Genomic DNA, 14,577 nt, shown 5'->3' with positions numbered 1-14,577 from the left:
GGGATAGGATACACTTCAATAAAGGGTGCAAGAATATTTGCTGATGCTATCAAGGCAGTGTTAGGTGGGTTGGAAAACTGCTAGCTTGGGGGATAACACACTAATAGATTGAAAATAGCCAAAGGTGAAAGTAATTCTCTGACTGTTTCTATTGGGACATACAGCAGCCTGGGAAGCAAGGTGCACAGCACTTCAAGACCTGTTGTGAGTCATCATGAAACAGTTAAATATATGGGCTATTAGGGTAACTAAGAGTATGAATAGGTGCATAGTAAATAAATTTAATGAATTTGAAATGCTGTCAAGTCAACAAATATGCAGATATCAGAGATGTGGTTTTCTTTGCACAGTATAACTGGAGTCCTTTTTTTTGTCAGTAAAATCAATCAATCAGTCAGAGATGTGGTGTTACTCAGATATAAAGGATGCGGGATTTGAATATGGGGAGTACGGAAAGGGCATAGTGTATAGTGTTTCCTGACAAGTGGCACCAGGGTCCCCCCCCCAACTCCGCTTAGTGCACTCAGTATCACAATACAAACTCTGCAAAGGCCAGAGATAATGTGAATGTTGGTGTAGTCTAGCATTGGTGTGTTGTTCCTGCAGCCATTTAGCTGCAGGGTCCCCCGAGTGAGGACCCTCCATTGCCTGTCCTCCACACCATGCAGTAGGCCAAGCTGTAGGGACTGTGGCAGGGACAAACCCTGGATAGCACCGAACTTACCAGAGAGGGCCTGGCCAAAAAAAATGCCAGTTTTATTGGAAAGGGAGCTTGGAGTTGAGTTGGGGGAAAGGGATTTGAAGATAAGGAAGGTGGATGGTAGAAGACTTTCCACCTGGAAATTGGAAGTTAACAGTATAGAGGAGGTAGCTGGTAAGAGCCTAAAAAGGGTTCAGGCTGGTAGAGTCCACTGGGTGAAATGTTTGGGTGGGGGGGGGGTTGGAAAAGGATACTGGTATTAAGGAGCAGTAAAGTCATAGGGTCAGAGTGGTCTACGGGCAACAGGAGTTTGCATTGTGGGTGCAAAATTCCACACTGACCAGGCCAGTGTCAGTAGATCTTATGCTATGCCTATGAACAAGGAGGCATGATGACAGCAGAAGGGGTTCCTGATAGGTTTGCCCCCACTGCAGTTGAACTGAGGTTCATCTACAGTAAAACCATTGATATCAAGTGGACCAATCTGATTCATCCCTTTCCTTTTAGAGTTTATATAAGTAAAGAAGTCTTTGCTGTTTTCCTTTGCCAAAGTACACACCTAACATGCTACACATACACAAGTGCACTTTCCTTTTTTTTTGTAAAGACATGGACAGGTGAATTTCAACACATAGGACTACATGCTCTCACACCTTTGCCATTTTGCATTCGCCATCATGCACACAGAAAAGACAGACAGGATAGAAAGGGGATGGATTATGCTTTTAGTTAAAAAAAAAAAACAAAGATCTAGGGCAATGCATCCAGTTTACATGGGTGGCCAGTGCAATAATGAGTCATTTTGGTGTGATATAAGCACTAGAAAGGGAAAATTAAGAGTATCCCAGCTGATATTGCTGGAACTTTTGGCTTGGAAACTCACACAATAGCAAGACTTGTGGATTTATTGAATGACCTGTTTTCTACAAAAGCATGTTAGAGAGGCAACGAGAGAGAGAGAGAGAGAGAGAGAGAGAGAGAGAGAGAGAGAGAGAGAGTGAGAGTATAACAATCTTGATTTTATCTGATTATTAGCAGTGATTACATTTTAAGAAGAATCTACCTATGAAAGAACCACTAATTGACAATGATCACAGTGTATTTATGTGGGATTTACTAAAAGATGTAACTACCGTCAATGGTAATGGGAAGGGTTGTGCTTTTGTAAAGGTGACTATGGTGGTCTCAGACAGTTTTAAAATTTTGTACAGTGGGACCAATTGATGATGTTATCATTAGAAAATTCTAAATGGGAACCATTCAAAGCTTAGACATAATTGGAGGTCAGGTGAACTAGTAGGGCTTGTTGCAGGGAAGAAAAATGCATGGGGTGCATATAAATTATCAAGTAATAGTAGCCTCTAGTACAAAAAGTGGTACGAGAGTAATGCCTCCTATTTTTTTTCCTCAGAAAGATTAATTCATACAACTATGCCTTTTACATCAATTAATCCTCAATCATTAATAAGCACAGCTATTTTCCCGCAAATTCACCATCATTTTCTATGCACTTCCACCAGCTCTGAATCAGATGGTGTAGTCCAGTCTTGTTAAAAATTTTTACTCTTGCTGTGGAGGGCATTGCGAACACTGTGCTTGAACTGGTCAACATCCGCAAAATGGGTTCCACATAGTGCATGCTCAAGAGTTGATAGTCAGAAGCTGCAAGATCTGGGCCATGAGAAGGGTGGGGCAAGAATAGTGCACCCCCATTGTGTGCAGGCTGGTGTGGGGTCGTACGTTGTCATAGATAAGAAGAACCTCATTATGCTTTTTGTCCTATTGAACTCTATGGATGCAGGTTTTCAACGTTTCCACATATCGATCAGAGTTGATTGTTGTGGCGCACTCAACAATCCACAAGCAAGATCCCCATCTTTGTCCCAAAACATTGTCACCATAAATTTACTAACAGAAGGCTGTCTTTTGAACTTCTTGTGTGATGAATTTTGATGTTGCCACTCCATTGACATTTCAGGATCATAATGGTGGGCCAGGTTTTGTCACTTATGACTATGCATGAAAGAAAAATCTCTCATCCACTCTCGTAGTGCTGGAGAAGTTCCGTACAAATGACTTTCCGGGCTTCTTTGTGCTCATGTGTCAGCATTTTCGGCACCCTCCGGGTGCAACCCTTGTTGTAACTTGGTTCCTTTATTAGCATTAGCATTAGTAGAGGCATATGATGCAAGAAAGCAAGCTTATTCAGCATCAGCCAAAAAAAAAAAAAAAAAAAAAAAAAAACACACACCACTCCCATTTCACCCCTCCCTTGGTTCGAAATACCTGTCCAGTTGAGCTTTAAATTTGTTTAGGCTATCAACTTCAACAACAAGTGATGGAAGTCGGTTCCACCAACCAACCACCCGCTGGCCAAAGGCAAATTTCCGCACATCTATCCGACATCCGTCCTTCCTCAATTTGAATTTATGCCCTCTGAGGTGATTATTCTGAGCAAGATGAAGAATCCCATTGGCATTGAGCATGCTCAAACCATTCAAAGCCTTATACACCTCTATCAGATCACCTCGCCGGTGCCTAGTCTCCAGACTCTGTAATTTGAAAAACTTAAACCTTTCTTCGTAAGAGCAACCCTTTGTTCCATTCACTAATCTTGTTGCCCTTCTCTGTACCCGTTCCAGCAGCTCCACATCCCCCCCCCCCCCGAAATGAGGGTTTATGATGATGGTTATGATGATTTATGATGGTTATCACAGCAGGTTTCCCTATACCTACTGCATCGCACTATTTGCATGTTGTGATGCTTCTTTGATCAGCGCATTGATCTGGCTCTTGTTGTCTGTTGTCACTGGCATTACTGGTCTGTTGCTTCAGGGCTTATCAACAATGTCACTTTACCCACTCTTAAAGTGTCTTACCAATGTCTAACTGTATTCACATCTACAGTATTGTCACCATAAACATTTTTGAGATGCATATGGATTTCGATAGGCATTGCTTTCTTCCTTAATAAGAAATTAATCACCACTCTTTGCCTGGTACATATATCCAGTTCTTTTTTTTTTAACGGTACAGTGTACCGGCACCTTTATTAACGGTGACTTGTGACATTTGAACGCTGTACACTTCGAAATTTGTAATATTCCTTAAATTTTTTTTCACATGTTTATCTACTATTCAAATAAGCTTAAAATTATTTAACTAAATTTACATTTTTCACTGTCTATTGTTAAGATATTTTCTGTATAAAACTGTAGAACCATTTCTATAATTCTAAATTACTCAGTCGGACCTCTGTTTAATTATTTTGAATTCCCCTTGGGAGTTACATTTAAAATAGTTTCCTTTGAGCAAGAAAATTTTCATATAGCGAACGGATTAGAAGAGAATTAACTCGGTTCGCATTTTTGGCCTTCAGGCAATTAGTGCTGCTGCACGAATTAAAAGAGCTGGAGGGATTACCATTCTACAACTTAGTGGTACCTGGTAAAAACTATCTGACCACCATCCCACATACGGAGAAGTTGCGCTGGTCTGCAGTGAGCAGTTCAAGGTGTATTCCCAATGGGATCTGGCCCACCTACTGCAGTGGTGTCCAAACATTTTCCGTACAGGGGCCATATTCAAAAAAATTCAAAGTTAGGTTTCTTTAGTGTGTTACATTTGTTGCATGTAAAAGTAAAATTGGAAATATTCGAAAATTTTATTAAGTACAATACACAATTACATTTACTGAACAAAACATTTCATGAGAAATTCTGTTTTAGTTCACTTTCCTCGCGGGCTGTAGGTTGGACACCTTTGTGAATACTGTAAGCACCCCATTCGAGAATTAGGGGAGAGTGATTTTTTTTTCCCCCGACAAATAATCATCTGTTGTTTTGCAGAAGTGCGTTATCCACATTTTTTTTCCGGAAATTCTCCCTATCTCTGTTTACATGATCACAGTACCTGAATATCCGAATAACACTGACAATTTGGACAGTTTCAAAAAAAAAAAAAAAATTCAAATTTAAGAACTAGTGACAATACCGATGATGAGAGAAGGACAACGAAGGCATTAAACCTTCTAAGCATGAATTGTTGGCATTTGGTGAAAATGAAGTTAGAAAATTGTCAATTAGGTTACAGGTAAATGCAATTCGTGGATTTCGGGGGTGCCTAAGTGTAAAGATGGTTTCGGAAGAATTGAAAAATTTGATGGATGCTCCGAGTATGATACCAATTTCTTCGAGTCAATGGAACGAGGATTTTCACAAATGAATCTGATTTTCAGCCCAACCAGTGCTTCGTTGATGACAAAAACAGTTTCTTCGCTACTGTTTCTTAAAATTGTATGCCAACCGCTTCGATCCAGCAAAATATGTCGATTCGTGGCTGCTTCAGAGACTTAATTCAGCAACCGACACACACAAAGAGGAAGAAAAGAAGTCGGCATAGGGTGTCGGATGAAAACTTAATAAAAATTTGGAATATTCTACAAAAACTTTATTATAAAATTATTTTTAGGGGCCATAATCTAATGAAGGACCCTTATAATGTCACTCGGTTGTCTGCCTGTCCGTCCGTCTGTCACAGCATTGTGTCTCTGGAACCACTGAACCTATTGACTAGAAATTTTGCATGGGTTTGCACATCAAGTGGGCCAACAAAACGCCATATTGATTGTTGTTGAAAAAAATTTGTCTGAGAATTGGAGGGGGGTTAAATGTGAGGGGATAAAAATGTTGTTGACAACCTATAGCTACACCGTTGGAAAGAACTCAGAGTATTTTTTAAATATTTTTTAAATTAAAAAAATGGCAGCGCCAGACAGGAAAATGTAATTTTTGTGTCCACCCACTCTATTTCCGTCGCTAATGGAGCTAAAAAAATTTACAAATCACATTAGCTATGCATTATTCGATGCTTATCAAGGAACACTATTCCGGTTGAAATCTATCATTTATTTTTGTTAAAATTAAAAAAAAATAAAATAAATAAAAAAATTTTATTGCACTTTGATAGCGCTTCTTTGTACTAAGTAACTCTCCTTTTGGTGACAAAAAAGGTGGCTAGATGGTTAGTTAATAATTCTATAAAGGTCATTTATAAATTTTGCAAAGAGAAGTATTTTTTAACAATTTTCAAGACTGGAGTTATCCCGGCAAGGAGGTGCTCAGAAAGCCAGATTTCAGGCGGCAGTGGTGGGGAGGCGCCTGAGTGGAGTCTTCCACGGCCGTCATCTGCCAGCCGCTTCTCCCCCGAGACTTTAATCACTCCTCCAGGAAGAAGTCTGAGTCGCTTCTCCCACCCTTGCCATTCACAACAACTGGAAAGACTCAAATGGACAATGTTTTCGTTATTTCCTAAGTTTTAGGCCAAGCTGGGGTACTAGAAACTTTTTTTTCAGTTACCATAAAGCTCTCTATTTGAGATACTATAATAACGAACATTCGTGTCATCCTGAGTGCCCGGCACTCAGTAGTTGATCGATTTATTTATTTATTTTTCTATATATAATTGAATAATAAATTTCTACTTAATAAACTGTGTTAATATATTAAATTTGTTGTTCTTATTCCAAAAACATTACTATGAAAGTAACAATATTATCAGGGAAAAAAAATTTTAGAGTACTTTTCATATCCTTTTAATTTTCAATTTTTTCTGATAGCAAAGAATGAGTACCGGCATCTATTTTTTTACAAAAAAAAAGCACTGCATATATCTATAGCATGCGCCATTTTGAACTGTTCAGTATGGTGAAACTAGTGACAACTCAGTGACACAAAAAATAATATACAGTACCACATTTGAAAGCAAAAAATTAGGAGGCATTACTTTTGTACCAGTCCTTATAGATATAAACTAGTCTCCAATCAAGTCACAAAGGATATAAAGAAATATAGTAATCAAGTCACAAAGGATATAAAGAAATATAGCAAAGACTTTTCTTATGTAAACATAAGAAAAGGAAGGGGATGAATCGCATATATGTCCACTTGATATCAGTGGTCCAACTGTTGATGATCCTACTCAAGTTGCTGACAAGCTGAATAAGTATTTTGCATCCATTCACACATGAGAAATTCTTTAGGGAAGGGGATACCAAAAGTTACTCAAACTCTACTAGGGAGCTAAATGATTTTGTAATAACTAAGAGGAAGGTGGAAGAGAAATTGCTGAAATTAAATATAAGAAAGATTGGTGGGATTTATTCAATTATATTAACAGAGGCAGTAAAGAATAGCCATAATTTTGAGAGCATCCTTGGATTAATGGGAAGTTCCCTGGACTAGAGATGTTCATCTGTATCCCCAATTCACAAAGAGGGATCAAAGAGTGACGTGAGTAATTAGAGAAGCAGTTTTTTTTTTTTTTTTTGTATTATGATCAGTTTAAGTGGGAATTGGGTTTGTTTTTATATAAGTACCATATTTCTATATTTTTGACTATATAGCCTAATATTAGAGTGTGACAATAACCCACCTTGTTTGTGGGTTATGGATTATGGTCACACACTAATATTAGGCTATATAGTTAAAAATATAGAAATATGTTACTTATATTTTTGCAGGCATATGTAATGTTTAATCTGATCTGATAGCATTAATTCGTCCTGACAGTTTTACTTTTCAATCGTTTTTACATATAATTCAAGTATTAGATTTTATTTCTTTTATTTATATATATATATATATATATATATATATATAGTAAAAAAAAAATTTTTGAAATTTGACTGGGAGCAAAATGCTTAATTTATAAAAATATTACAAGTGGATTTTCTTGGAAATAAAGAATAAGTTGAATACAATTTTAGGCTACTCTGTTGGCCAGCTCTTTCAAAATATCTGTTTGGTTTTAATTAGTAATTTTATTGGTGGGAGGGAAGAAATAGGGCTCTACAGTACCTGGGTCCGCAACCCTCCAAGGGGTCCATTCAAGAACTTAATATTACATTTTTAAGTAATTAAATTCATTTTTAATAATCAGCAAAAATTCTACAATCTTAAAATAATAATTTGATTTTATTATTTTTAAGAGATTTACTATATATTAAAATTGACTTGTTGCTTTTTAACCCTCACATCTACGTGCAGACATGAACAAAAATATATACAAATATGGTGGTTGGACGTCATGCGTGTGACATTCAAGGTCTATGTTAGCTCCCAGTGCCCTTATTGGGTGGGCCATTACATTCCTTATGAAATTCATTAGTAGATATTATTCAGATACTTCAGTATTTTGATGGTCTTCTCAAGAAAAATATTGCATTTCATTAAATGTTTTTATTTTGATAGTGAATATGAAGTCGAAGAAGAGGAGGAAGAAGGCAGTGCTAGTGATCAGAATGAAGATTTATGCTACACATGTAATAAAAGGGGAACTTTAATATGCTGTGATGAGTGTCCTTTAGCATTCCATTTAGACTGTGTTGATCCTCCTTTGAGGAGGATTCCAAGAGGGACTTGGCATTGTCCAAAATGTACTGCTATGGCAGCAAAAAGTGCCAAACTGAAGCAAGCAGGTAGGGTTTATCTATTGAAATTTTCTATATTTGTAGTAATTTTTCAAGATTTTTTTTTTTTTTATTATTTTTAATGTGAACCCCAAACACGAGAGGTATTAGAACCTATAGTACTTAGTACCGTGCTTGGGTTGGAGGTTGAGAAGACAAAAGAAGATATTTGTTGACATTGGACTTGAACTTCTGTAGATTGTAATTTTCAGGAAATACGTATAAAGGAAGGTTGTTCCAGAAAACGGCAGTTGAATGAATAAAAGAGGAAGATGAAAAGTTGGTTCTGTGAGTTTGAAGTTGGACAGTAAATGGATGTTGACTGGTGGCGGCACGTGTTCAGACTGTTTTGAAAGAGAGAGTGGGAATTATAGAAGCCAATTCAGAAGAACAGTGCCCATGGAAGTATCTGCAGAAGAGGCATGCAGCAGAAACAGTACGTCTATGAGAAAGCGAGTGGAGTGACTCTGTTAGAGATGAATCATTAATTAACCTAACTGCCCTCTTCTGAATGGAATCAAGAAGCCTGAGAGAGGTTTTGGGGGCACCACCCCAGATGTGGCAACAATATTCCATGGCAGGGCAGATTTGCGATTTATACAGAGTGAGCAGCTGTTTGGAAGAAAAGTAATGCCGAGAGCGAAAGAGAAAACCAAGTTTTTTTAGATGCAGAGGAAGCAATATTTGTAATGTGCTTGTGCCAAGAGAGATTAGAAGTCAGGTTAATCCCCAAAAGAGATATATCATTTTGCCTAGAAATTGGAGTGTCACTAAAGATAAGCATAAGAGCAGAAGAATCATTTTTTTGCGAGATATAATACAAGACTCAGTTTTAGAAGGGTTGAAATCAACTAAGTTGTCTTTGCCCCATTGGAGAATTACCTGAAGATCGGCATTTAAGGAATTGGTAGCAGATTTTCAAGAAGTTGAAGCTGATTAAGCAGGACAAGGTTTCTCAAAGTGGGAAGTGGAATGCAATGTGCTATCATCGGCAAAACTATGGATAGGATTTCCAGTCAATGGAAGAAGGTCATTAATATACAAGAGGAAAATAGTGGGGGAAAGAACTGAACCTTGGGGGGCACCGGCATTAGTGGAGAAGTTAGAAGACAGAGAGCCATCTACCATCACCCTGAGTGAGCAATCAGAGAGAAAACTGGATAACCAATTACTAAAAACAGTTGGCAAACCATAAGATGGAAGCTTATTTAGAAGACCTTTATACCAAACACGATCAAAAGCCTTTGAGATGTCAAGAGCAACTACTTGTGTTTCACCGAATCTTTCCATTGCATTAGTCCATAAATGGGTAACATAAGCCAGAATATCACCAGTGGATCGGCACTGACGGAATCCATACTGGCAATCGTTGATCAGACAGAAGGTTTCTAGGAAGTTTAAGAGTTGGCATTTAATTGATTTCTCCATTACTTTAGAAAGAGTAGAAGTAATTGCAATGGGACGATAATTGGATGGGAGGGATTTGTCACCCTCTTTAGGAACTGGCTGGATATGAGCAAATTTCCAAGCAGAAGGAAAAACACCTTTGGAATAAGAAAGTGAAAAAAGGCGGCAAAGAATAGGAGTAAGTTCAGGAGCACAGGTTTTGAGAACAAGTGGAGAAATACCATCAGGACCTGGAGCTTTCTTAGAATCAAGATTCATCAAAATCCTTTTGACGGAAGACCACAGGAGGCATTGAATGGAGTGTGTTGGGAGTGGTGGGAGGTGTTTTACCAAGATCATTAATACATGAGCTGGGAAAAAAATGGGATGCTATCAGGTTAGCTTTATCCTTGACTGAAGTGAGAACAGAACCATCTGGTTTGGACAGAGGTGGGAGCAGAGATGGGCAAAAGTTGCGGCCAATAGCTTTGGCAAGAGACCAGAATGCTCGGCTGCCATTAGGGCAAGAAGCAGGTTTTCTACTCTTCTGTTCAAACTCTAGTTTGGACTGATTAATAACGGCTTTACAATTGTTGAGAGCTTTGGTGTAGACAGAAAAGGAAACTGAAGAATTAGAAACAAGCCAATTACGATATGCAACATTCTTCTCTTGAACAGCCTTAGCACATTTATTGGAAAACCAAGGTTTAGATAAAGGATGAGATTTTAAAGTGGAGTGTGGGATAAAGGATTCCAATCCTGCAAGAATAATTTCACTGACACGATCTGAGCAAACGTTGACATCAGAAGTTTTGAAACAGTAATCCGACCAAGGCAAAGAAGTCTCACAGGTCATCCCATTTTGCATTCTTCTAATGCCAAACAACACGAGGTTGGGAATAGCCATGAGATAAAGGTTCCATTGGAGAAGAGACAGTCACCAAGTTGTGATCTGTAGTGCCTAAAGGACCTCTCACTTCGACCGTGTACTTAGAAGGGTTGTTTGTGAGAAAAAGATCAAGCGTAGTGGCTGTATGATTAGGATTGTCTGGTATTCTTGAAGGTAAATGAACAATCTGTTCTAGGTCATTAGTAATTGCAAAAGCCTCAGCATCTCGACCTGCTGGGTTGGTGTGACTAGAAAACGGAAGCCAGCTGGAGTTGTGAACATTAAAATCACCAAGGAAAATTACCTCACTGTTAGGAAAGTTGGACTGGAGAAAGTCAAGTTGCAAAGAGGGGAAGTCAAAGAGCTCCAAGTGATTAGTGGAGTTTGGAGAACGGTAGAGACAGATGAATTTGACACAATGAGGTAGAGAGATTTTAAGCCAGAGAAGATCAAAGCGAGGAGATTCCAAATTGCCAAGCCTCTGACAGGGAATATCAGAACGGACATATGCACAAGTACGACCTTTGAGGCGAGAGGAATCATTCAGCGAATAATTTGGGTATGTGAGATGAGCAGTAGTTGAATCAACCGATAACTGAGATTCTGTCAGAAAAAGTACATGGGGGGTTTGGCAGACTGCAAGTGGAAATGGACATCGTTGAGATTAGAATTGGGACCACGTATATTTGTGAAATGAATTAGGAAGTGCTTGGGAGGTTTAGATCTTTTCGCAGATAAGCTTGCTCTATTAGTTTGACAATTCATGGTGTATTCAATAGTAAGAAAAAGCGGGTGGGACATGATGTATGAAGTAATGAAATTTTTGGATATGGCATACACATGGTAAGAATATACCCAAATCCTTGACATAACGTGGCCTCAACAATGCTCCCCGCATACACACTACTCGGATTCCCTCCAGTCACTATCTGGCAGAGTAGAGGTAGCAAGGTTATACACTAGCTGATCCGGAAGCCTCCTAGAGAGTTACCAATGGGTTCGGTCTGGTTTACTAACTGGCGGCCGGCCTGCGAACACCGTTTTAGAGCTGTACCCTCGAAATGTAAGGAATATTGGATCTCGCCACGACGTTCATCATAACCTGAAAAGTCATGAATCATACTGCGTGATGGAAGAGATGGGATAATACAAGGTAGCTAGGCTTGTGAACCAACAGCCCTATTAAAATTATTCAGACTATAGCCTTATAACATGTGTTTAATTGGGACATGGTTCAAGCCAATCTGACTGCATTGTCAAAATTTTAAAACTGCATCTACAGTTTTGTTTTTTACATAGGGTTCTTCGAACAATTATAAACTTCTCTGTCCTAGTGAACATGCTGAAGTATAAACAAGAGCACAGTATTATACCTGTGTGCAGTTTTGTAGAGCAGTTATATCCTAAGCTCCTGCTTTACAAACTGATATCTCAATCTTAAAAACTTTTCTGCGAGTTTATAAAACTTCTACTTTGAAAGTAGAGGGAGTAGAAATGAAAGGTACAGGATTTCACAAATACTGTACATCAGTTAAATATAGCACATTGAAATATATAATTTTGATGAAATCGTACATTAAACACGTGATGAAATTTTAAATTAACAACAGTAAATTATGCTAGATAATGATGATGTTTGTTTATAAACAGTTTAATTAATTGAATGCCTAGGAAAATTGTTTACTGTTCTTTTCGTAGTCATTTTATTACAGCTGTGTAAGACGTACAAACCCAATAGGTGAGCCCCCACTGTAATCATCTTCCCACGTGCCGTTTCCTAACCATTACCTGCATTGCTCTTGCCCTTTGATATAGTGGGGGCAGCTCGCACATCATGCTTTGCATAAATCCAATCCTCTGACTTATCCAATTATAAGCATGAAATAGAAAACTGTTACTTAAGCAACTCTTTATATTTCTTTTAAATTATTAAGTAATAATTATTCTCTGTACAAAACTACAAAGTCACTGTGCTAAACTGCAGTGCTATAGTCATTTTTGTAAGCAAAAACATTCTTGACATCTCTACTGTATATTGCTATAAAGATGTTGCAAGTTTCATTGTTAGGATATACCCTGCACGAATCTTATGGTTACCCCAGTTTTTATGCCGACCGGGCTAGCCGAGTGGGTAAAGTACCTGCCCGGCAACCCAAAGGTCGCGGGTTCGATTCCCGCCTCGGGCTTGGATCACTGTACTGCAAAAACCTTTGGAGGTGCAATATGGCCACAGAAGCCGATGCGCCAACAACTACCAAATCAAAAAAAAAAAAAAAAAAAAAAACCCCAGTTTTTATGCATTTTTATTGGTGAACATTTTATTTTTTGGAACAATGTCTCATTATGTATGGGAAAATGTCTCCTTATACACAAACTTTCACTTACACATTACTTTTCAGAAACACATGGAGGTCATAAATCAAAAGATTACTCTATTAATGCATTGTAATTTGTGCCTCAACTTTTTTTTGATTTCTCCACGTTGCAGAAATTGTATATCATTTATGGAAAGTTAAGAAGCAGCTAAGCAAATCTAGTGGTTTCTTACACAGGTAAATATTTTATAAGGATATAAAATGGATTGAATATAAATAATACTGTTGAAGTTAAAACAACAAAATAAATGGTTAAAAACATTACAACATTTGGAATTCATTGAAGCTTTTAAAAGCTTCTCCTTTGTTCATCAAGGGTTAAACCCAGGGGTTATCTCTTCATATATTTCGAAACCACGGGCACCTTTGGGTGTGTTCCAGAATCACAAGGAATTACATGATATAGGTCTCCAGACCTATTGTCCAAGAATATAGGAACTTCCATTGTATCTTAGAAGATTTAACTCTTATTTAACGTTTATTTTGTGTTTAATAGCTTTGCAAAAGATTTACTTTTTTTTCTAAATTGTTATTGTAATGTTTTTAAAATACACATATTATTGGCTTCAAAGCCACTCTTGCATGACTCCTTTTTTTTTTTTTTTTTTTTTTTTTTTTTAGGGAGTGGGTGGGTGTATATTTCTTCATGTTCAAAGAAATGGCCTCCTCACAGATTATAAATGTGTAAGAGCACGCAGGCACCATGTGAAAACAAAACATGCACAAAACAAAAACTCCTCTGAAAAAAATGAAATTTGTGGTACCTCTTCAAATAGCGAGGGCAGTATCTATTGTTTTCCTTCCTCGGGTATAATTAAAAAGGCTTATTAGCATTTTGTACGTGATCCTACAATTTTGCTGCTTGTGCAATAACTAATAGAAATCTCCAGAACTTTAAATGGAGAAATCAAAGAAAACAGTTTCATTAGCTGCTACTGGGAGTTTCAGTTGTGTGAACAGAGTAGATGAATATTTGAAATATGATCTGGGTCTATTTGTGATGCATTGAGACCAAAAGAGGGCTGTAATGACATCTCCCAAGTTTACTGTGATTTGTGCGCTTATATATTGTCTAATTTTTTTAGTGTGCTTTAGGACAACCCTTCCTAACTGTTCTTTGAAAATGTTACAAAAGTGTTAGGAATGTACAGCTTAGTGGGAAACTGATTTTTCTGTAACTAATTTTCATCAAATGAATTGGGTGTCTGGCACCTACTACAGAATTTCAAAAATTCTTCCATTTCATACATTAATTGTTATTTGTTCTTCGTCCAAAATAGTGTTCTTCACCATTAAATACCATTAACACAAAATGGCAAAGTTGAATGCCTTGCATTCAACTTTGCAAAATGCCTTGCATTTTGTGTTAATGTGAAAAAGTTGACTGTTGTTTGCTGTGGCATTATTTAAAATACAGACAAAGTGTGTGCATGCATGCTGCAAGACAGATTTTTCCCATTCCTCTCCCCAAGGCTGGAAGAGAATGGAGATGGTTGCGTGTGCAAAGGGGGGGGGTTTGTTTTTTAAATTGGATGTTCGTTATGACTTGCAGTGCAGATTTTCTGAAAAAATGAAGAAGGCTATTGCTACTCAAAGTACTTTACATCATGAATGGGTGAAAAGACATCTTATTTTTCAGTGGTGTTTATTTATTTATTTTATTTTTTTTTTATTTTCAGCACACAGATACACACGTGCTGCAAAGCTAAATATAATTTCCTCAATGACCTTTTAGTAAGCTACTAAATGTATAGTGCAT

The 14,577-nt window shown here is 37.6% G+C and overlaps 1 protein-coding gene across 1 annotated transcript in view; it reads left to right on the top strand.

The window, feature by feature from the left end:
• The window catches only part of Acf (ATP-dependent chromatin assembly factor large subunit), a 373,562-nt gene that overhangs the window by 319,861 nt on the left and 39,124 nt on the right, over positions 1-14,577 (top strand). The window contains exon 21 of the mRNA XM_090376504.1: positions 7,951-8,177. Within this exon, the coding sequence (XP_090232630.1) occupies positions 7,951-8,177 (227 nt within the window). The remainder of the gene's footprint in view (positions 1-7,950; positions 8,178-14,577) is intronic.

The sequence above is a fragment of the Mastigoproctus giganteus genome, chromosome 6, assembly GCF_048544385.1.
Source record: "Mastigoproctus giganteus isolate SK-2022 chromosome 6, ASM4854438v1, whole genome shotgun sequence".
Taxonomy (NCBI): Eukaryota; Metazoa; Arthropoda; class Arachnida; order Uropygi; family Thelyphonidae; genus Mastigoproctus; species Mastigoproctus giganteus.
Note: the sequence above shows the minus strand (reverse complement) of the source record. Positions and strands in the feature narration are given on the sequence as shown.